This window comes from Oncorhynchus masou, chromosome 12 (genome assembly GCF_036934945.1).
Source record: "Oncorhynchus masou masou isolate Uvic2021 chromosome 12, UVic_Omas_1.1, whole genome shotgun sequence".
NCBI lineage: Eukaryota > Metazoa > Chordata > Actinopteri > Salmoniformes > Salmonidae > Oncorhynchus > Oncorhynchus masou.
The window spans coordinates 20,809,132-20,834,246 of NC_088223.1; the positions used below are offsets into that span (position 1 = coordinate 20,809,132).

General features: G+C 39.7%; 2 protein-coding genes across 5 annotated transcripts in view; one reads left to right on the top strand and one right to left on the bottom strand.

Moving 5' to 3' along the window:
• The window catches only part of LOC135549675 (alpha-catulin-like), a 164,667-nt gene extending 146,982 nt beyond the window's left edge, over positions 1-17,685 (top strand). For all 4 annotated transcript variants that reach the window (XM_064979859.1, XM_064979862.1, XM_064979861.1 and 1 more), the window contains exons 17-19: positions 10,521-10,640; positions 14,958-15,041; positions 15,206-17,685. In XM_064979859.1, coding sequence (XP_064835931.1) covers positions 10,521-10,640; positions 14,958-15,041; positions 15,206-15,370 — 369 coding nt within the window. In that variant the 3' untranslated portion in view covers positions 15,371-17,685. The remainder of the gene's footprint in view (positions 1-10,520; positions 10,641-14,957; positions 15,042-15,205) is intronic.
• Positions 17,673-21,037, bottom strand: abitram (actin binding transcription modulator). Its single transcript, XM_064979864.1, has 6 exons — positions 20,857-21,037; positions 20,510-20,561; positions 20,158-20,287; positions 18,692-18,768; positions 18,487-18,556; positions 17,673-18,334 (listed from the first exon to the last, which is right to left on the bottom strand). The coding sequence occupies exons 1-6, from the start codon at positions 20,924-20,926 to the stop codon at positions 18,170-18,172; spliced, it is 564 nt and encodes a 187-aa protein (XP_064835936.1). The 5' UTR covers positions 20,927-21,037; the 3' UTR covers positions 17,673-18,169.
• Positions 21,038-25,115: the final 4,078 nt, after the last annotated feature.

Here is a 25,115-nt window from a genome sequence, read left to right on the forward strand (position 1 = left end):
CCTGAAGCCTAGTCCCTTTACCCTGCCTTTAAGTACATATCTACCTCAACTACCTTATTATTATCTATCCTGATCCTGTCCCTTTACCCTGCCTTTAAGTACATATCTACCTCAACTACCTTATTATTATCTACCCTGAAGCCTAGTCCCTTTACCCTGCCTTTAAGTACATATCTACCTCAACTACCTTATTATTATCTATCCTGATCCTGTCCCTTTACCCTGCCTTTAAGTACATATCTACCTCAAATACCTTATTATTATCTATCCTGATCCTGTCCCTTTACCCTGCCTTTAAGTACATATCTACCTCAACTACCTTATTATTATCTACCCTGATCCTGTCCCTTTACCCTGCCTTTAAGTACATATCTACCTCAACTACCGTATTATTATCTACCCTGAAGCCTAGTCCCTTTACCCTGCCTTTAAGTACATATCTACCTCAACTACCTTATTATTATCTATCCTGATCCTGTCCCTTTACCCTGCCTTTAAGTACATATCTACCTCAAATACCTTATTATTATCTACCCTGATCCTGTCCCTTTACCCTGCCTTTAAGTACATATCTACCTCAACTACCGTATTATTATCTACCCTGAAGCCTAGTCCCTTTACCCTGCCTTTAAGTACATATCTACCTCAACTACCTTATTATTATCTATCCTGATCCTGTCCCTTTACCCTGCCTTTAAGTACATATCTACCTCAAATACCTTATTATTATCTACCCTGATCCTGTCCCTTTACCCTGCCTTTAAGTACATATCTACCTCAACTACCGTATTATTATCTACCCTGAAGCCTAGTCCCTTTACCCTGCCTTTAAGTACATATCTACCTCAAATACCTTATTATTATCTATCCTGATCCTGTCCCTTTACCCTGCCTTTAAGTACATATCTACCTCAACTACCTTATTATTATCTACCCTGAAGCCTAGTCCCTTTACCCTGCCTTTAAGTACATATCTACCTCAACTACCTTATTATTATCTATCCTGATCCTGTCCCTTTACCCTGCCTTTAAGTACATATCTACCTCAACTACCTTATTATTATCTATCCTGATCCTGTCCCTTTACCCTGCCTTTAAGTACATATCTACCTCAAATACCTTATTATTATCTATCCTGATCCTGTCCCTTTACCCTGCCTTTAAGTACATATCTACCTCAACTACCTTATTATTATCTACCCTGATCCTGTCCCTTTACCCTGCCTTTAAGTACATATCTACCTCAACTACCGTATTATTATCTACCCTGAAGCCTAGTCCCTTTACCCTGCCTTTAAGTACATATCTACCTCAACTACCTTATTATTATCTATCCTGATCCTGTCCCTTTACCCTGCCTTTAAGTACATATCTACCTCAAATACCTTATTATTATCTACCCTGATCCTGTCCCTTTACCCTGCCTTTAAGTACATATCTACCTCAACTACCGTATTATTATCTACCCTGAAGCCTAGTCCCTTTACCCTGCCTTTAAGTACATATCTACCTCAACTACCTTATTATTATCTATCCTGATCCTGTCCCTTTACCCTGCCTTTAAGTACATATCTACCTCAAATACCTTATTATTATCTACCCTGATCCTGTCCCTTTACCCTGCCTTTAAGTACATATCTACCTCAACTACCGTATTATTATCTACCCTGAAGCCTAGTCCCTTTACCCTGCCTTTAAGTACATATCTACCTCAAATACCTTATTATTATCTATCCTGATCCTGTCCCTTTACCCTGCCTTTAAGTACATATCTACCTCAACTACCGTATTATTATCTACCCTGAAGCCTAGTCCCTTTACCCTGCCTTTAAGTACATATCTACCTCAACTACCTTATTATTATCTACCCTGAAGCCTAGTCCCTTTACCCTGCCTTTAAGTACATATCTACCTCAACTACCTTATTATTATCTATCCTGATCCTGTCCCTTTACCCTGCCTTTAAGTACATATCTACCTCAACTACCTTATTATTATCTACCCTGAAGCCTAGTCCCTTTACCCTGCCTTTAAGTACATATCTACCTCAAATACCTTATTATTATCTATCCTGATCCTGTCCCTTTACCCTGCCTTTAAGTACATATCTACCTCAACTACCTTATTATTATCTACCCTGAAGCCTAGTCCCTTTACCCTGCCTTTAAGTACATATCTACCTCAACTACCTTATTATTATCTACCCTGAAGCCTAGTCCCTTTACCCTGCCTTTATGTACATATCTACCTCAACTACCTTATTATTATCTATCCTGATCCTGTCCCTTTACCCTGCCTTTAAGTACATATCTACCTCAACTACCGTATTATTATCTACCCTGAAGCCTAGTCCCTTTACCCTGCCTTTAAGTACATATCTACCTCAACTACCGTATTATTATCTACCCTGAAGCCTAGTCCCTTTACCCTGCCTTTAAGTACATATCTACCTCAACTACCTTATTATTATCTACCCTGATGACTAGTCACTTTACCCTGCCTTTAAGTACATATCTACCTCAAATACCTTATTATTATCTACCCTGATACCTAGTCCCTTTACCCTGCCTTTAAGTACATATCTACCTCAACTACCTTATTATTATCTACCCTGATGACTAGTCACTTTACCCTGCCTTTAAGTACATATCTACCTCAACTACCTTATTATTATCTACCCTGAAGCCTAGTCCCTTTACCCTGCCTTTAAGTACATATCTACCTCAACTACCTTATTATTATCTACCCTGAAGCCTAGTCACTTTACCCTGCCTTTAAGTACATATCTACCTCAAATACCTTATTATTATCTACCCTGATCCTGTCCCTTTACCCTGCCTTTAAGTACATATCTACCTCAACTACCGTATTATTATCTACCCTGAAGCCTAGTCCCTTTACCCTGCCTTTAAGTACATATCTACCTCAAATACCTTATTATTATCTACCCTGATCCTGTCCCTTTACCCTGCCTTTAAGTACATATCTACCTCAACTACCGTATTATTATCTACCCTGAAGCCTAGTCCCTTTACCCTGCCTTTAAGTACATATCTACCTCAAATACCTTATTATTATCTATCCTGATCCTGTCCCTTTACCCTGCCTTTAAGTACATATCTACCTCAACTACCTTATTATTATCTACCCTGAAGCCTAGTCCCTTTACCCTGCCTTTAAGTACATATCTACCTCAACTACCTTATTATTATCTATCCTGATCCTGTCCCTTTACCCTGCCTTTAAGTACATATCTACCTCAACTACCTTATTATTATCTATCCTGATCCTGTCCCTTTACCCTGCCTTTAAGTACATATCTACCTCAAATCCCTTATTATTATCTATCCTGATCCTGTCCCTTTACCCTGCCTTTAAGTACATATCTACCTCAACTACCTTATTATTATCTACCCTGATCCTGTCCCTTTACCCTGCCTTTAAGTACATATCTACCTCAACTACCGTATTATTATCTACCCTGAAGCCTAGTCCCTTTACCCTGCCTTTAAGTACATATCTACCTCAACTACCTTATTATTATCTATCCTGATCCTGTCCCTTTACCCTGCCTTTAAGTACATATCTACCTCAAATACCTTATTATTATCTACCCTGATCCTGTCCCTTTACCCTGCCTTTAAGTACATATCTACCTCAACTACCGTATTATTATCTACCCTGAAGCCTAGTCCCTTTACCCTGCCTTTAAGTACATATCTACCTCAACTACCTTATTATTATCTATCCTGATCCTGTCCCTTTACCCTGCCTTTAAGTACATATCTACCTCAAATACCTTATTATTATCTACCCTGATCCTGTCCCTTTACCCTGCCTTTAAGTACATATCTACCTCAACTACCGTATTATTATCTACCCTGAAGCCTAGTCCCTTTACCCTGCCTTTAAGTACATATCTACCTCAAATACCTTATTATTATCTATCCTGATCCTGTCCCTTTACCCTGCCTTTAAGTACATATCTACCTCAACTACCGTATTATTATCTACCCTGAAGCCTAGTCCCTTTACCCTGCCTTTAAGTACATATCTACCTCAACTACCTTATTATTATCTACCCTGAAGCCTAGTCCCTTTACCCTGCCTTTAAGTACATATCTACCTCAACTACCTTATTATTATCTATCCTGATCCTGTCCCTTTACCCTGCCTTTAAGTACATATCTACCTCAACTACCTTATTATTATCTACCCTGAAGCCTAGTCCCTTTACCCTGCCTTTAAGTACATATCTACCTCAACTACCTTATTATTATCTACCCTGAAGCCTAGTCCCTTTACCCTGCCTTTAAGTACATATCTACCTCAAATACCTTATTATTATCTATCCTGATCCTGTCCCTTTACCCTGCCTTTAAGTACATATCTACCTCAACTACCTTATTATTATCTACCCTGAAGCCTAGTCCCTTTACCCTGCCTTTAAGTACATATCTACCTCAACTACCTTATTATTATCTACCCTGAAGCCTAGTCCCTTTACCCTGCCTTTATGTACATATCTACCTCAACTACCTTATTATTATCTATCCTGATCCTGTCCCTTTACCCTGCCTTTAAGTACATATCTACCTCAACTACCGTATTATTATCTACCCTGAAGCCTAGTCCCTTTACCCTGCCTTTAAGTACATATCTACCTCAACTACCTTATTATTATCTACCCTGAAGCCTAGTCCCTTTACCCTGCCTTTAAGTACATATCTACCTCAACTACCTTATTATTATCTATCCTGATCCTGTCCCTTTACCCTGCCTTTAAGTACATATCTACCTCAACTACCTTATTATTATCTACCCTGAAGCCTAGTCCCTTTACCCTGCCTTTAAGTACATATCTACCTCAACTACCTTATTATTATCTACCCTGATGACTAGTCACTTTACCCTGCCTTTAAGTACATATCTACCTCAAATACCTTATTATTATCTACCCTGATACCTAGTCCCTTTACCCTGCCTTTAAGTACATATCTACCTCAACTACCTTATTATTATCTACCCTGATGACTAGTCACTTTACCCTGCCTTTAAGTACATATCTACCTCAACTACCTTATTATTATCTACCCTGAAGCCTAGTCCCTTTACCCTGCCTTTAAGTACATATCTACCTCAACTACCTTATTATTATCTACCCTGAAGCCTAGTCACTTTACCCTGCCTTTAAGTACATATCTACCTCAAATACCTTATTATTATCTACCCTGATCCTGTCCCTTTACCCTGCCTTTAAGTACATATCTACCTCAACTACCTTATTATTATCTACCCTGAAGCCTAGTCCCTTTACCCTGCCTTTAAGTACATATCTACCTCAACTACCTTATTATTATCTACCCTGATACCTAGTCCCTTTACCCTGCCTTTAAGTACATATCTACCTCAACTACCTTATTATTATCTACCCTGATGACTAGTCACTTTACCCTGCCTTTAAGTACATATCTACCTCAACTACCTTATTATTATCTACCCTGAAGCCTAGTCCCTTTACCCTGCCTTTAAGTACATATCTACCTCAACTACCTTATTATTATCTACCCTGAAGCCTAGTCACTTTACCCTGCCTTTAAGTACATATCTACCTCAAATACCTTATTATTATCTACCCTGATCCTGTCCCTTTACCCTGCCTTTAAGTACATATCTACCTCAACTACCTTATTATTATCTACCCTGAAGCCTAGTCCCTTTACCCTGCCTTTAAGTACATATCTACCTCAACTACCTTATTATTATCTACCCTGATACCTAGTCCCTTTACCCTGCCTTTAAGTACATATCTACCTCAACTACCTTATTATTATCTACCCTGATGACTAGTCACTTTACCCTGCCTTTAAGTACATATCTACCTCAACTACCTTATTATTATCTACCCTGAAGCCTAGTCCCTTTACCCTGCCTTTAAGTACATATCTACCTCAAATACCTTATTATTATCTATCCTGATGACTAGTCACTTTACTCTGCCTTTAAGTACATATCTACCTCAAATACCGTATTATTATCTATCCTGATGCATTCACTTTACCCTGCCTTTATGTATATATCTACCTCAAATACCTTATTATTATCTATCCTGATGCCTAGTCCCTTTACCCTGCCTTTAAGTACATATCTACCTCAAATACCGTATTATTATCTATCCTGATGCATTCACTTTACCCTGCCTTTATGTATATATCTACCTCAAATACCTTATTATTATCTATCCTGATGCCTAGTCCCTTTACCCTGCCTTTAAGTACATATCTACCTCAAATACCTTATTATTATCTATCCTGATGACTAGTCACTTTACTCTGCCTTTAAGTACATATCTACCTCAAATACCGTATTATTATCTATCCTGATGCATTCACTTTACCCTGCCTTTAAGTACATATCTACCTCAAATACCTTATTATTATCTATCCTGATGCCTTGTCCCTTTACCCTGCCTTTAAGTACATATCTACCTCAAATACCTTATTATTATCTATCCTGATGACTAGTCACTTTACTCTGCCTTTAAGTACATATCTACCTCAAATACCGTATTATTATCTATCCTGATGCATTCACTTTACCCTGCCTTTATGTATATATCTACCTCAAATACCTTATTATTATCTATCCTGATGCCTAGTCCCTTTACCCTGCCTTTAAGTACATATCTACCTCAAATACCGTATTATTATCTATCCTGATGCATTCACTTTACCCTGCCTTTATGTATATATCTACCTCAAATACCTTATTATTATCTATCCTGATGCATTCACTTTACCCTGCCTTTATGTACATATCTACCTCAAATACCGTATTATTATCTATCCTGATGCATTCACTTTACCCTGCCTTTATGTACATATCTACCTCAAATACCGTATTATTATCTTTCCTGATGCATTCACTTTACCCTGCCTTTATGTACATATCTACCTCAAATACCTTATTATTATCTATCCTGATGCCTTGTCCCTTTACCCTGCCTTTATGTACATATCTACCTCAAATACCTTATTATTATCTATCCTGATGCCTTGTCCCTTTACCCTGCCTTTATGTATATATCTACCTCAAATACCTTATTATTATCTATCCTGATGACTAGTCCCTTTACCCTGCGTTTATGTACATATCTACCTCAAATACCTTATAATTATCTATCCTGATGACTAGTCCCTTTACCCTGCCTTTATGTACATATCTACCTCAAATACCTTATTATTATCTATCCCGATGCCTAGTCCCTTTACCCTGCCTTTATGTACATATCTAAAGTACCTTATTATTATCTATCCTGATGCCTTGTCCCTTTACCCTGCCTTTATGTACATATCTACCTCAAATACCTTATTATTATCTATCCTGATGACTAGTCACTTTACCCTGCCTTTATGTACATATCTACCTCAAATACCTTAGTATTATCTATTCTGATGTGTTGTCCCGTTACCCTGCCTTTATGTACATATCTACCTCAAAGACCTTATTATTATCTATCCTGATGACTCGTCCCTTTATCCTGCCTTTATGTATATATCTACCTCAAATACCTTATTATTATCTATCCTGATGACTAGTCCCTTTACCCTTCCTTTATGTACATATCTACCTCAAATACCTTAGTATTATCTATTCTGATGTGTTGTCCCGTTACCCTGCCTTTATGTACATATCTACCTCAAATACCTTAGTATTATCTATTCTGATGTGTTGTCCCGTTACCCTGCCTTTATGTACATATCTACCTCAAAGACCTTATTATTATCTATCCTGATGACTCGTCCCTTTATCCTGCCTTTATGTATATATCTACCTCAAATACCTTATTATTATCTATCCTGATGACTAGTCCCTTTACCCTTCCTTTATGTACATATCTAAAGTACCTTATTAGTATCTATCCTGATGCCTTGTCCCTTTACCCTGCCTTCATGTACATATCTAAAGTACCTTATTATTATCTATCCTGATGACTAGTCACTTTACCCTGCCTTTATGTACATATCTACCTCAAATACCTTATTATTAACTATCCTGATGTCTAGTCACTTTACCCTGCCTTTATGTACATATCTAAAGTACCTTATTATTATCTATCCTGATGTCTTGTCCCTTTACCCTTCCTTTATGTACATATCTACCTCAAGTACCTCGTACCTCTGCACATTGATCTGGTACTGGTACTACCTGTATATATTGAACCAAAATATAAACGCAACATGCAACAATTTCAGAGATTTTACTGAGTTACAGTTCATATAAGAAAATCAGTCAATTGAAATCTATGGATTTCACATGACTGGGAATACAGATATGCATATGTTTGTCACAGATACTTTACAAAAAAGGTAGGGGCGTGGATCAGAAAAGCAGTCTGTGTCTGTTGTGACCACCATTTTCCCCATGCAGTGTGACACATCTCTTTCACATAGATTTAATCAGGCTGTTGATTGTGGCCTGTGGAATGTTGTCCCCTCCTCTTCAATGGCTGTGCGAAATTGATGGATATTTGCAGAAACTGGGACACGCTGTCGTGCACATCGAGCCAGAGCATCACAAACATGCTGAATGTGTGACATGTCTGAGTATGTAGGCCATGGAAGAACTGGGATATTTTCAGTTTCCAGGAATTGTGTACAGATCCTTTTGACATGAAGCTGCGCATTATCATGCCATCATGGGGCACACTGTTCACAACATTGACATCAGCAAACCGGTTGCCCACACAACGCCATACACGCTGTCTGCCATCTGCCCGGTACAGTTGAAACCGGGATTAATCTATGAAGAGCACACTTATCCAGTTGGCCATCGAAGGTAAGCCGAACTGTAGTCAGGTCAAGACCCTGGTGAGGATAACGAGTATGCAGATGAGCTTCCCTGAGACAGTTTCTGACAGTTTGTGCAGAAATGATTTGGTTGTGCAAACCCACAGTTGAATCAGTTCAGGTGGCTGTTCTCAGACAATCCCGTAGGTGAAGAAGCCAGATGTGGAGGTCCTGGGCTGGCGTGGTTACACGTGGTCTGCGGTAGTGAAGCCGGATGTGGAGGTCCTGGGCTGGCGTGGTTACACGTGGTCTGCGGTTGCATGTAATGCCAAATTCTCTAAAACAACATTTGAGGTGGCTTATGGTAGAGAAATTAACATTCAATTATCTGGAAACAGCTCTGGTGAATATTCCTGCAGTCAGCATGCCAATTGCATCTGACTGCAGCAATCTGTGGCATTTTGTGACAAAGCTGCACATTTTATAGTGGCCTTTTATTATCCCCAGCACAAGGTCAATCTGTGTAATGATCATGAGGTTTAATCATCTTATAATATGCCACACCTGTCAGTTGGATGGATTATCTTGGCAAAGGATAAATGCTCACTAACAGGGATGTAAACACATTTTTACACAATTTGAGAGAAATAAGCTTTGTGTGCATTTTGGGATCTTTTATTTCATGGGATCAACACATGTTGCGTTTATATTTTTGTTCAGTGTACCTCCATTCTTGCAAGTTATTTTATTGCTTGTGTTACTATTTCCTCTTATGTTACTCTGCATTGTTGGGAAGGGCTCGTAAACAAGCATTTCACGGTCAAGTCTACACCAGTTGTATTCAGCACGTGACAAATAACATTTGATTTGATTCTCCACTCAGGTAGCCTACTGCACGACCGTAAATCACATACACAGGGCAGGAAATTAATCCTGTTAACCAGTTTCAGTTTCCTCTGTACTCAAATCAAAGAAACAAGTTAGCATGCCTCCCTCTCTCCAAAGTGCCCAGGTCCTGGAGTTTAATTAAATGCCCCCCTCTGACAGACATTAATGACTGCCATCCGTCTCTGGGGAAAGTGGCAATGTGGTTATCAGCATTGGCTAACCCTGTTCTCTGGAGAGGGCACCCAAACACCTAATAGACACATGCACACACGTGTGCAGGCAAATGTGCATATGCACACACACACAGGCACACACACACAAACTACTAATACATAATCAACACATCCAGTACTTCAGCTCAGCAGCGTTTGATTAATTACTTCAAACAAACATTGGCTAATCGATTCCCCACCACTTTGGAATGAAGCAGGCTTGTGCAGCTGCACAAGTTATTTATGCTAATTAGCCTTAATGTTTTCAATTGAAACACTTTCATTAGTATTATTACCAGAGGATGTGAATGGTACTACAGAGATCTATTCTAATGTACAATAATATCATTCACTTTTTTGGGCCCAAATAAGAGACTTTAGGCACTGTTATATTTGAATGCATCTACTCCATCCTAACCTCCTATACCTTTGCTGTGCTTTTTTATTTTTGTGATCACAACTAGATGTGTCTTTATGATCACATTTTCACTTTTTTCTAAAACTACATTTCATTTTTGGTGATCACATTTGTACTTTTATTTTCATATAACTTAACGTCTTTAATTTGTCATCAAATTTTGACTTATGTTTTGATATACTAAATATTTCTCTCCTGATCCCTCTTCAACAGCTGATGGATGAAGAGAAGGTGGTAGTGCTGTCGGAGATGGAGAAGCTTATGGGCTTATGCCAGCAGCTGCAGATGGGGGTGAGGGCGCCTGTACAGGGCAAGACTGCCACCTTCCAGAAGGTACTATAAATACAGGCTTTATAAATACATTTGATTGATTGATTGATTACTATTATTGATACACTAGCTTTACATAATATGTTGAACTATGGTGTTGTTGTCAATGGCTGGATTTGTTTTTGTAATGAAATCCACTTTTATTTAAGTTCTATGTTACAATAGTCCGCCAAGGATTAGTTTATTAATTAGATTTGTCATACAGAATACAATACAAATATTGCCAGGAGAGCACATGACTATAAATAGGGTTCTACCATGTTGAAATAAACCTTTGTGCAAAATCTAGCTTGCCTACTACTCACTTAAACTGCATACTGTGTATACTAATTGTACTACATACTGTTTAGAACATACTGTTTCGTAAAAAACAAATGTGGTAAGCAACAAATATCAGCAGTTAGGAAAGCTAAGGCAAGCTTTTTCAAGCAGAAATTTGCATCCTGTAGCACAAACTCAAAAAAGTTTTGGGACACTGTAAAGTCCATGAAGAATAAGAGCACCTCCTCCCAGCTGCCCACTGCACTAAGGCTAGGAAACACTGTCAGCACTGATAAATCCACAGTAATTGAGAATTGCAATAAGTGTTTTTCTACGGCTGGCCATGCTTTCCACCTGGCTACCCCTACCCCGATCAACAGCCCTCCACCCCCCACAGCGACTCACCCAAACCTCCCCCACTTCTCCTTCACCCAAATCCAGATAGCTGATGTTCTGAAAGAGCTGCACAATCTAGACCCGTACAAATCAGCCGGGCTAGACAATTGAGACCCTCTCTTTCTAAAACGATCTGCCGAAATTGTTGCAACCTCTATTACTAGCCTGTTCAACCTCTCTTTCGTATCGTCTGAGATTCCCATAGATTGAAAAGCTGCCGCGGTCATCCCCCTCTTAAAAGAGGGAGACACTCTAGACCCAAACTGCTACAGACCTATATCTATTCGACCCTGCCTTTCTAAGATCTTCGAAAGCCAAGTTAACAAACAGATTACCAACCATTTCGAATCCCACCGTACCTTCTCCGCTATGCAATCTGGTTTCAGAGCTGGTCATAGGTGCACCTCAGCCATGCTCAAGGTCCTAAACGATATCATAACCGCCATCGATAAGAGACATTACTGTACAGCCGTATTCATCGACCTGACCAAGGCTTTCGACTCTGTCAATCACCACATTCTTATTGGCAGACTCAGCAGCCTTGGTTTCTCAAATGACTGCCTCGCCTGGTTCATCAACTTCTTCTCTGATAGAGTTCAGTGTGTCAAATCGGAGGGCCTGTTGTCTGGACCTCTGGCAGTCTCTATGGGGGTGCCACAGGGTTCAATTCTCGGGCCAACTCTCTTCTCTGTATACATCAATGATGTCGCTCTTGCTGCTGGTGATTCTTTGATCCACCTCTACGCAGACGACACCATTTTGTATACCTCTGGCCTTTCTTTAGACAATGTGTTAACAGACCTCCAGACGAGCTTCAATGCCATACAACTCTCCTTCCGTGGTCTCCAACTGCTCTTAAATGCAAGTAAAACTAAATGCATGCTCTTCAACCAATTACTGCCCACATCTGCCCACCCGTCCAGCATCATATGTGGACAACTACAAATACCTAGGTGTCTGGTTAGACTGTAAACTCTCCTTCCAGACTCACATTAAACATTAAATCTCCAATCCAAAATTAAATCTAGAATCGGCTTCCTATTTCGCAACAAAGCATACTTCACACATGCTGCCAAACATACCCTCGTAAAACTGACCATCCTACCGATCCTCGACTTCGGCGATGTAATTTACAAAATAACCTCCAACACTCTACTCAACAAATTGGATGCAGTCTATCACAGTGCCATCCGTTTTGTCACCAAAGACCCATTTACTATCCACCACTGTGACCTGTACGCTCTCGTTGGCTGGTCCTCGCTTCATACTCATTGCCAAATCCACTGGCTCCAGGTCATCTACAAGTCTCTGCTAGGTAAAGCCCTGCCTTATCTCAGCTCACTGGTCACCATAGCAGCACCCACCCGTAGCAAGCGCTCCAGCAGGTATACTTCACTGGTCACCCCCAAAGCCAATTCTTCCTTTGGCTGCCTCTCCTTCCAGTTCTCTGCTGCCAATGACTGGAACGAACTGCAAAAATCACTAAAGCTGGAGACTCTTACCTCCCTCACTAGCTTTAAGCACCAGCTGTCAGAGCAGCTCACAGATCACTGCACCTGTACATAGCTCATCTGTAAATAGCCCATCTAATCTACCTCATCCCCATACTGTATTTATTTATTTATCTTGCTCCTTTGCACCCCAGTATCTCTACTTGCACATTCATCTTCTGCACATTCTATCATTCCAGTGTTTAATTGCTATATTGTAATTACTTCGCCACCATGGCCCATTGATTGCCTTACCTCTCTTATCCTACCTCATTTGCACATGCTGTATATAGATTTTTCGACTGTATTTTTGATTGTATGTTTGTTTATTCCATGTGTAACTCTGTGTTGTTGTATGTGTCGACCTGCTTTGCTTTATCTTGGCCAGGTCGCAGTTGCAAATGAGAATTTGTTCTCAACTAGCCTACCTGGTTAAATACAGGAGAAATAAATAAATAAAAAATTGTGTTGATTCCCGCCATTTGTTCGTTTTGGTACAGTGCGTCCCTTCAGCTGATTATCAGCTGTTGTCAGACACACGTGTCTCAAAATACAGCATGACATCCTGGCATTTAAAGTGTACAAAATGTTCTAAATTGCACATACTATAAAACAAACTTTTTCGCATAACTAAAATGCCTACTATTTAGAACGCAAGTATGGGTATTCAGACATGGCCATGGTTATAGGGAGCGTGAGAGAATGTACTGAAAAGAAACCTAGCAAAGGAGTATTGATGAACTGCAACAATAAGAGACAGTCAACCCATTCTTAATACAGCATTGGCAGCAGTGGGCAAACATTTGTTACTGCTTCACAGACAGAGGTCAATCATAAAAACAGTATTGTAAAATTAAACCCTATAATGACACTGAGCTTAATGAACCTCTTAAAATCTGTTGGACGGTGATTTACTGACACTGGTCACCTTGTACTAATGGGAAAGGTTACAATCAGGATGAGAGAAGAGAGAATAACATGGGGTACATCCCAAATGGCATCCCATTCCCTATATAGTGTGCACTGCTTTGAATAGGGCCCATAGGATTCTGGTCAAAAGTAGTGCATTATGTTGGGAATAGGGTGTCATTTGGGACACAACCATTGGGCTTCTCTGATTAATGTGGATCTGTTAGATGGGCATTGGCTTTCCCCTCAAGTTGTCATTAGCCAGACAGATCGGTCCACTCTGTCTGTCACAAGGGAATTAAGGGTGTTTTAATCAGGCAAAGGTCATTGCTGAAAAGTATTTTTAAATGGAGCAGGAGATGGAGGTTGTGTGTGTTTGGTGTGTCTAGTGTTGGTTTAGAAACACTGTAGTGAGAGGTTTAGAAACACTGTAGTGAGAGGTTTAGAAACACTCTGTAGTGAGAGGTTTAGAAACACTCTGTAGTGAGAGGTTTAGAAACACTGTAGTGAGAAGTTTAGAAACACTCTGTAGTGAGAGGTTTTGAAACACTGTAGTGAGAGGTTTAGAAACACTGTAGTGAGAGGTTTAGAAACACTGTAGTAAGAGGTTTAGAAACACTGTAGTGAGAGGTTTAGAAACACTGTAGTAAGAGGTTTAGAAACACTGTAGTGAGAGGTTTAGAAACACTCTGTAGTGAGAGGTTTAGAAACACTCTGTAGTGAGAGGTTTTGAAACACTCTGTAGTGAGATGTTTTGAAACACTGTAGTGAGAGGTTTAGAAACACTGTAGTGAGAGGTTTAGAAACACTGTAGTGAGAGGTTTAGAAACACTGTAGTGAGAGGTTTTGAAACACTCTGTAGTGAGAGGTTTTGAAACACTGTAGTGAGAGGTTTAGAAACACTCTGTAGTGAGAGGTTTTGAAACACTCTGTAGTGAGAGGTTTAGAAACACTCTGTAGTGAGAGGTTTTGAAACACTCTGTAGTGAGAGGTTTTGAAACACTGTAGTGAGAGGTTTAAAAACACTGTAGTGAGAGGTTTAGAAACACTGTAGTGAGAGGTTTAGAAACACTGTAGTGAGACAACTTAGATGGTAATTCTTAGATTCTTACTAGTGTCCCATGTATACATCAGCTTTCCCATGTATACATACCATTATTTGTTTTACCATTATCTAGATCTTTATGTTGTAATCATAATTATTACATTCTATCAGACCACCATCCTTGACATGTTTTCGAAATCTTTCTCTGTCTGTCTCTAGGTGGATTCCTCCATTCAGAACACTAGAGCCATCATTACTGTGGTGATCTACCTCCTGCCAGTCTGTAACAAGATTGTCAAAAAGGTGAGAGGTCACAGTTGACATCAGCTCATCTACCAAGTGGTTCAAGTGCACCCTCTTAGCAATGTTTACTGGGGTTTGTACAGATGAAGTACAGATGAATATATCAATGGTGGTCATTTTCCAATGTGTAATTACTCTACCTTATCCTGTGTCTGTGTCTCCAGTATAAGTCAGAGAGAAGCAGTCTGGGTTCTCCACAAAGCTGGAGGGACAGGCAGTCGTCCACGGCCGTCAAAGACGACGTGCTCAACGGCAAAAACAGCAATGGCTTCGGGGTCAAATCCCTGGAGCAGCATATGGCCAACCTCACTTTCCTGGAGAGCAAGTAGTCCAGTCCAGCGACCTTTGATCCCTAACCTGTATCACCTATCAGAGTTGGAGCTTACCATTGTCGACCACCAGGGGGCGACATACATGAAACGTCACTCACGCAGACATAATGGCAGTGCACCCACCACTCACACGTGCCTCTGTCAGTGTAATCAGCCCATTTGCTTTGTGGTGTAACTGTTACCTGTAGCACATCTCAGCCAAATACAGCAGATGTATGAACAAATATTTAAAAAAATATGCTGTAATGAAATTCATCGCCAGTGCATGATGCCATCACCTGACAGGTCTTTTAATCTCCTTTTATCAATCCCTGTGATTTGGGCTGTTAAACCAGCTGTCTGATTGCCTGGTCCCAGATCAGTTTTGGTTGTCTTATCAACTCCTATGGCCATTGTCATGAGGAGTTGGCAGGACAGCCCAAACAGATCTGGTAGCAGACCAGCTTTCTGCTGTTTCTCTCACTGTTGTACGCCAACCAAATCCCATCATGGTTTAGTAATTATTGAGTGAAATCAATGCTCTCACTTTGATGCCAAATAAGAGAGTAAATGGATGGTTTAATCAGGGTATTATGACACTTGGCTTGCTAATAGACTGAAACATAAGGCTCTTATTATTGCTCCATTTCAGCAGAGGCGGAGACAATTTTATCCAATTGACTTTCTACTGTCTTTAGAGTATTGAATCACATTCTGTGTTTGTGGTATACTGTCTTATGCATTTTTCAGAAGACATGTAAAAGATTGCTGGCCTAGCGCATGAGTCAAATCAACTGTGGTTTTGTAGCTGTTCCTTATGAAGTGTACTTGTAATTAAGGTTATGTCCCAAATGGCACCCTATTCAGTGCACTACTTTTGACCAGCGCCCATAGGTCTCTGGTCAAAAGTAGTGCACCTAGTTTCGCAAAATATTTTGGCCCGCGACCCCATTTTGGTCAGAATTTTGAAAAAATGTATGTAATCAGTCTGTTTACTTTTTTAATTGGGGCAACGACAGTATTACAAATCAGTCTGACACTACTTTTGACAGTATTTCAATCTAAAGTATGGTTTGAAGTGACTGAAATGCATCTTCTGTGTAGAGAAGAACATGTTATTTCCCCCCCTGATTTAGTGGCTGTTCTAATTAGTCCTGTGTGGCTCGTGGGCATTGTAGGTGTTCCTGAGAGTCTTATCTTTCAGTGATGGGGTCATCATATTTTATAGCTTAAACCATTCAAAAGACTGAGCCACATTTATAGGAAGAAAATAGAAACATTTTTATAACTGCATCTAGTGGCTACCGGAAGTTACTGATGTGACCCCTGTTCTATGAACCAAGCACAATTTATTTTCTTTTTTTCCAGTTTCTCTCGTGACCCCTAGTTTGGAAAACACTGGAAAAGGGTGTCATTTGGGATGCAGGCTAAGACTGCCTTGTGGGCTATTGTGTATTATTATGGTACTTGAAGCACAGATATATACAGGTAACTGCCAAAATAAAGGAAACACTTGAGTAAAAGACAGATACAAACTCTATTGAAAGCAGGTGCCTCCACACAGGTGTGGTTCCTGAGTTAATAAAGTAATTAACTTCCCATCATGCTTAGGGTCAAAACGCCCAGTTGCCCAGTATTTTGGCTACCATGGCTAGAAGAGATCTGTGACTTTGAAAGAGGGGTCTCAAAGGAGCACAGGGGGTTTAAAGGGTGTGTGTGTCTCACACCCTTTAAAGCTGACAAGGTACAAATCTGTTGTTCTGCCCCTGAAAAGGCAGTTAACTCACTGTTCCTAGGCCGCCATTGAAAATAAGAATTTGTTCTTAACTGACTTGCCTAGTTAAATAAAGGTTAAAATATATATATATATATTTTAAATTCACCAGATCTCCACCCAATTGAACACTTATGGGAGATTTTGGAGCGACAGCACCATTAACAAAACACAAAATGATGGCATTTCTAGTGGAATGGTGTCGCATCCCTCCAATAGAGCTCCAGACACTTGTAGAATCTATGCCAAGGTGAATTGAAGCTGTTTTGGCAGCTCGTGGTGGTCCATTAAGACACTATGTTGGCGTTACCTGTAGCTATAGCCACTGAGGTGACGATTCTGGTACTACTAAACCTGAATGGTTCGTGTGAAGACTGCATAACCATATAAAGCTTTAGAGTTGATTGTGTTTGGCTGTAGCTGATGTCATCTTCTGTTGAGTAAAGAAACCACAGATGTGCAGAAACAGATGTACTTTTAGACCATCTATCCTTTTGACAGTTGAATGATTGATAAACAGAACACAAATCTAAATAAACATTATTTTTCTTAAAACAGGTTTGATTGTGTCATTTATTAAGGTATGTACAGTAAACAAAAAATACATATTTTTCTAACAGAACAAAAACGTGGGCTTGTTTGGTACATAGTCACTTAATAACTGACTTAATGGAAATATCTTAGACTTCCTCCTTTGAAAATAAATGTCATGTTCCATCAACGATCATAATAAAGAGCAAAACATTTTTAAAAAGGTATCTCATAAAACTTAACTGGCTCTGAATTTCTGGACTGCCTACAGGTAAGGTAGAGGCTAGAGAACTTAAAGGCACAGTGCATTGCCTCCAGCACCCCAGATATCTGCACTGCCATTCACCACGGGCATAAGTCCATATCTGGACAGGGGCATGCACTATGCTGTGATATAAGTACCTAGGTCGGGCTGGGCCTGAGACGAGGGACCCCCTCTAACAGAGCTGCCCCAGGAAAGGTCACTCCAGCTGGGCTGAGGAGAGTATGAGGAGTCCCTGTGACCTCATTCCTCAGCATGGCTCTGGCTCTGGCTCCGGCTGTGGCTCTGGCTGGGTGCTTTTGGTCCGTTTAGAGACAACGCTCTCGTACTCCTCTCTGCTAAGGAGACCATTAGTGACCGTCTTGCTCTCCTCTATTTTAGGGAGGATGACCGCAATGTATCCCTCAGTGGAAGGCTGGTCAAATACACATGAAAGACAGGTGGAACAGTTAGCCATGTTAATGGTAATGTGATTTACCATCTCAATGGGGTATATGTAAATAGGGAACATTAGATTGACCAAAAATGTATTTTAACTGGTATGAAGCTTATGGAAATGTTTCTCACCTTTCCCAGTAAAAGTTCTGGTCTTTCAAGAATATCCTCATTGACCTCCAATAGCCGACCTCTTATGCAGCTGAAAAGATTAACCAGGATTATAATTCAGGCTAATTTAAAAAGATCTTAAAGTAGTGAATGGCACTAACCATAAAGGGTAGATTATCTGCAGAGGTGAAAATCATAATACAAGAGCAGCAAAGGTTGTAATCACCTGTAAATGGTGTACTCCACACCATCTGTACATGTTATTCTACACAAAGGAGCGAACTCAGTGAGGAACTGTCCTCCCTGGAAATGAAGAAGACACGTGTTAGTTTGACTGTCGCAAGTCAGAAAATCAAAGGATGTCAATACCACAGTATATGTAATAGTAGTGTAAAATATAATAATAGTACTAATATGCCAGAGTATCCTTACGGCAGGTAGCCTCGCCGTTAAGAGCTTTGGGCCAGTAACCGAAAGGTTGCTAGTTCAAATCCTGATGCAGACTAGGTGAAAAGTCGGTACCCTTGCTCAAGGCACTTCACCCTAATTTCTTCTGTAAGTTGCAGAGTGTCTGCTAAATGACTAAAATGTAATAATATACCAGACTATATTAACAACAACAAAACATCACTTCAGTTTTAGCAGTACATACCAATGATTTGTTTTGATGCCACCACACCTCCAACTTGGCACTCCCACACCATTGTAAAAACTATTTAACTATAGAAGACATTTACTAATGTCTACATTTGTTTTTAGTAGTGCTGATCGATTAATTGAAAAGTAGGTTCATTAATTTGAATTCTATTTTTTTATGTGAGCTCGATGCTCACATTTCAGTTTCTCAAGAGATAAATCAGATCCAGCCTGAACTGTGAGATGTCCTAGGGAGTTGTAGTTTCCAACAGGCCAATATTAACGCACATAACTTGGTAATTAACTACAATACCCATAATCCACTGTGCATCTACTTGTCCGGCCTGCTACATTAGGTTAGTGTGCTGCAGCCTGAGCAGAATGGCAATTGTGAGGGGATATAGAGAGCAGCTGTTGCTTCGCAAGGCACCTCTACCTGCAAATACATGATCTAAGTGAATGACAGTTGGTATTCATCAGCAGTCATAAAAGTATGCCTTATTACCTTTGAAGAACTACAAACATTGTGATTTTGTCAGGCAGCAGCTCTATAGAGATGAGATGATGACTTGGAATTAAATAATAAAGTTATAAAATAAAAAATCTAATATACACAATTTAATTTATTCACATTATTTTACTTTAAAATATTTATGGTTAATAAGTGATAAGCAGTTAATTGTTGGTTAATTGTTTTATTCTGTATTGTTACAGCATTCAACCTAAATAATCGAAACCGAACCGACCTCAAGAAGCACTAATCGCTCAGCACTTTTTGGGGCCATGTTTATTCTATTGCATACTTTTAAATTATAGGTGAGCTAAACATTTAAAAAATGTATATTAAAACACTTTCTTAAAGTTGTTTTTTTTGGTACTAATGTTACCCTCCCCACTATAAAAATAAATAAATACATTAAATAGCCTACATTTTAATGAAATATAGAGGACTACTTTTCTGAAGAGTGCCAATATGACCAACCCATTGATTCAAAGCCTCTCCATGGCCAAAACACAGCATCTTCAAAACCAGGATTTATAAACATTGGTACATACTCTCTTTGACTTTCCAGACACTCTGTTATGCAGGCGACTGCAGCCAGCACTGATCTGATAGTTGATGCTCTTGATTGACCTCCCGTTCTGAAGGATAGGGTGACTCTCTGCCAGGGTGATGACACAGATTCTGTCAAAAGAGATCCACAGGAACACATTAGCGCCATGTTTACATTTACAGAAAATAAATCATGTTGTCTGTGGAGGTAGCAAAGCAAATTGTTGATTAGCTTTGGGACAACATCGGGAGTGTTGTGTCCCAAAGTAACGCGTTGATGAGTTGCAGTTTTGTTTATTAGCTGCACATTGGCAATTTTAAGTAGGACATGAACACATTATCTTAGCCAGCTACCTGTTTGAATGCTGAAGAACGCACTGGTCTTCACAATCCTTGCCCTTGATATCTAAACACAAAGAAGAATACATCGTTCGTTACAACTTTATTAATTCATTAAAAAAATACGTCCGTGGTCCGCAACCATGGACAAGGAGGGATACGGATTTGAGGTTTTTGGGACCAGCCCTGTTCTTAAAGAAATTAGTCAACTGCAAATTCTATGATAATACATCGCAAAAGCTGTCAGGCTAGCTACCATACCCAAAGCCAAAACACACGTGTTGGTCTCATGTCGACACCCAGTGTCAATGGTGAACACTGGTTACGTTAGCTAAAATATGTCTAGTTAGCTAATAAGTTACCTGTTTTATACCATCGAGTGTAATACCGATCGATGACAGAGGGTGCCTTATTATGCTCCATGTCTTCCATTGATACAAGTACTAAAGGGCATTAGCTAGTTAGCTAAATAAAAGACAAATGTTTGACAGATAAATGTACAAATGCTTCGATTTCGTGACGGAGTGTAAACACTGTTACACACTTTGGTCCGTCCCTTTCAAAAATCCGGAAGACTTTCAAATTGAAATTTCAAACGTTCCGAGAACCTTTTAATCAGTTATGAAATTACTTGATGTCAACCAAATATGCATATATACCCAGAGTTGGGGAGGTTGCTTTCTAAATGTAATCCGTTACAAATACTAGTTACCTGTCCAAAACTGTAATCAGTAAAGTAACTTTGGGATTACCCAAACTCGGTAACGTAATCGGTTTACTTTCAGTTACTTTTAGATTACTTTCCCCGTAAAATGCATTAGAAGACAAAAAATAATATTACCAATTGAACGACATCTATTGTAGAATAAGTCAATGTTAGAGTGTACATAGCTTGTCATAAACGTATATTGCATTTTACTTTATGGTTATGTAGGCTTCTTCTAAGTCATCTTTTTTTTACTACAGATATTAATATGATTTGGCTATATCTTTACATTAAAAACCAAACTCGGTCAGATTTCCATTAATTACAATTAATGTATTACCTCTTTATATTCAAGAATAGCATTTGGAAATATGGAAATATAGATTAGCCAAATTGTAATTAGCCTACTCTGTTGTTTATGATTTTGATTTTGTTGATTGGGGTCATTGTTTCGAGAAATACTGCTCTTATAGAATGGCATGCTTTGAGCACTACCGAAAAGTGCTATTTGCATGTGAAACATGTATGCCATAGTCTGCATCTGCTATAGGTCTATTGTTTATATTGTTTGTTGGTGACACTTTGAATACTCAATCATTTGCAGAAATATGTCTATAAAAAGGGCGCGAGTTTGAGGATGTGTCCGTTAAGGCCTATGGACTTACGTTTTTGAATCAGCACGAATTAGAATGAGCAATAAAAGCCCCGCAGTATGGAGAACAATACCACAGAGGAGTTGGTAGAACCTCTGTCAAATTTTTATTCCAAAGGATGGGATCTGCACTATGCAGCTGTTGCGAGAGCGCATTTTTCACTGGCTGTCTACTGGTTGCAAAAACAATGCTAGATAGGCAGTTTAAACATGTTCAATTCAACCATTATTGGGTTAAAATACTCATATAGCCTACATTTGTGAACAGCCATCCATAACAACCACAATCCGTAAGGCGTAAATAGCTAAATGAGAGAGCAGCAGTGTGATTCACCTCAATGCGCTATGTAGACATCAAATCAAATCAAATTGTATTAGTCACATGCGCCAAATACTACGGGTTACACCTTACAGTGAAATACTTACTTACTAGCCCCTAACCAACAATGCAGTTTAAAAAATACTGATAACAATAAGAAATAAAAGAAACAACTAAGTAATTGAAGAGCAGCAGTAAAACAACAATAGTGAGATTATATACAGGGTACTGGTACAAGTCAATGTCTGGGGGCACCGGTTAATTGGGGTAATATGTACATGTAGGTAGAGTTCTTAAAGTGACTATGCATACAGTGCCTTGCGAAAGTATTGAACTTCTGGAGAGAGTTTGCTGCACTGAAAGTAAAGCGGCTGAATAATTTTGCACGCCCAATTTTTCAGTTTTTGATTTGTTAAAAAAGTTTGAAATATCCAATAAATGTTGTTCCACTTCATGATTGTGTCCCACTTGTTGTTGATTCTTCACCAAAAAATACAGCTTTATATCTTTATGTTTGAAGCCTGAAATGTGGCAAAAGGTCGCAAAGTTCAAGGGGGCCGAATACTTTCGCAAGGCACTGTATATGATAACAACAGAGAGTAGCAGCGGTGTAAAAGGGGGGGGGGGGCAATGAAAATAGTCTGGGTAGCCATTTGATTAGGTGTTCAGGAGTCTTATGGCTTGGGGGTAGAAGCTGTTTAGAAGCCTCTTGGACCTAGACTTGGTGCTCCGGTACTGCTTGCCGTGCGGGAGCAGAGAGAACAGTCTATAACTAGGGTGGCTGGAGTCTTTGACAGTTTTTAGGGCCTTCCTCTGACACCGCCTGGTATAGAGGTCCTGGATGGCAGGAAGCTTGGCCCCAATGTTGTACTGGGCCATTCGCACTACCCTCTGTAGTGCGCCTGAGGGGCCCCTGTGTTCAGAATCAGCATGGCGGATGTGTTGTTACCTACCCTTACCACATGAGGTCGGCCCGTCAGGAAGTCCAGGATCCAGTTGCACAGAGAGGTGTTTAGTCCCAGGGTCCTTAGCTAATTGATAAGCTTTGAGGGCACTATGGTGTTGAACGCTGAGCTGTAGTCAATGAATAGCATTCTCACATAGGTGTTCATTTTGTCCAGGTGGGAAAGGGCAGTGTGGAGTGCAATAGATATCACTAAGTGATATCCGTATCGCCCGTAGGCTACACCACTGCTGTCTTCCTTACCAAGTGTTTATTCAAGTTGGATCATCTTTGGATACTGACAACAGTCGCACCATTGGAAGACATGGCTTGGACTGTAGCCTACAAAAGCCTATTCCTGCTCTTTTCCCACGATCCATCAAACTATTTTGGTGTGTCATCATAGTGGTCTCTGACTTGCGTCCAGACTTGCGCAGGCTGAACAAATTTAAACTTTTTTCAATGCTGATTTGGATTTTATTGAGAAAACATAGTTTTTTAATTTAAAAGTAATCCTAAAGGTAATCATCTATTTTTTCAAAAGTATCTGTAATTTGATTACAATATTTCTGCTGGTAAGTAATGAATTAGAGTTAGTTTTTTGTAATTTGTTACATGTAACTGATTACATGTAATCTGTTACTCCCCATATATACCCTAGCTCAGTGGTTCCCAAACTTTTTATAGTTCCATACCCCTTCAAACATTCAACCTCGAGCTGCGTATCCCCTCTAGCACCAGGGTCAGCGCACTCTCAAATGTTGTTTTTTGCCATCATTGTAAGCCTGCCACACACACACTATACAATACATTTATTAAACATAAGAATGAGTGTGTAACGGCTTCCTTCTGTTGAAGGAGGATCGGACCAAAATGCAGCGTGATGGTTACTCATGTTTATTGAATGAAAGTAGACTAGACGTGAAATAACTGAACAAAAACAACAGACGGAACCGTGAAACAACTATACAGCCTGTCTGGTGAAACTAAACACAGAGACAGGAACAATCACCCACGAAAACACTCAAAGAATATGGCTGCCTAAATATGGTTCCCAATCAGAGACAACGATAATCACCTGACTCTGATTGAGAACCGCCTCAGGCAGCCATAGACTATACTATACGCCCCACAAAAACCCCAAGACAAAAACACACCACAATAACCCATATCACACCCTGGCCTGGCCAAATAAATGAAGATAAATATAATATATTTCGACCAGGGCGTGACAGAGTGTGAGTTTTTGTCACAACCCGGCCCGTGGGAAGTGACAAACCAGGGCACAAATAATAATATAATAATAATCAATCAGTTTGCTATTTATCTAACCATCTTACATATAAAACCTTATTTGTTAATCGAAAATTGTGAATTAATGATGAGGGTGTGCTTGAAAGGATGCACATAACTCTGCAATGTTGGGTTGTATTGGAGAGAGTATCAGTCTTAAATCATTTTCCACACACTGTCTGTGCCTGTATTTAGTTTTAATGCTAGTGAGGGCCGAGAAACCACTCTCACATAGGTAAGTGGTTGCAAAGGGCATCAGTGTCTTAACAGCACGATTTGCCAAGGCAGGATACTCTGAGCGCAGCCCAATTCAGAAATCTGTCAGTGGCTTCTGATGAAATTACATTTTCACAGAACTACTTGTTGCAATTTCGATGAGGTTCTCTTGTTTTCTCTCTCCTGAGTAGCCTCGTTTCACTGCCAAAAATAAAATAAAATAATCTGTGACGTCGGGAGCAACTGCTTGCACGCGCGTTACCAATCCACTATGTCTCCCTGTCATGGCTTTTGCGCCATCAGTAAAGATAACAACATGAGCAGCAGCTACGTTTGGCTACATAAGGAACGTTAGTGGAATTCCCGCGAGAGAGTAACGGTTAATGTGATTGGATGTTAATTATTTGACAAGGCTACCTGTATTTGACATTGTGTTGTTATTTCGCTGAACACTAGATTTTGTTTATGGCAGTGAAACAAGGTTACTCAGGC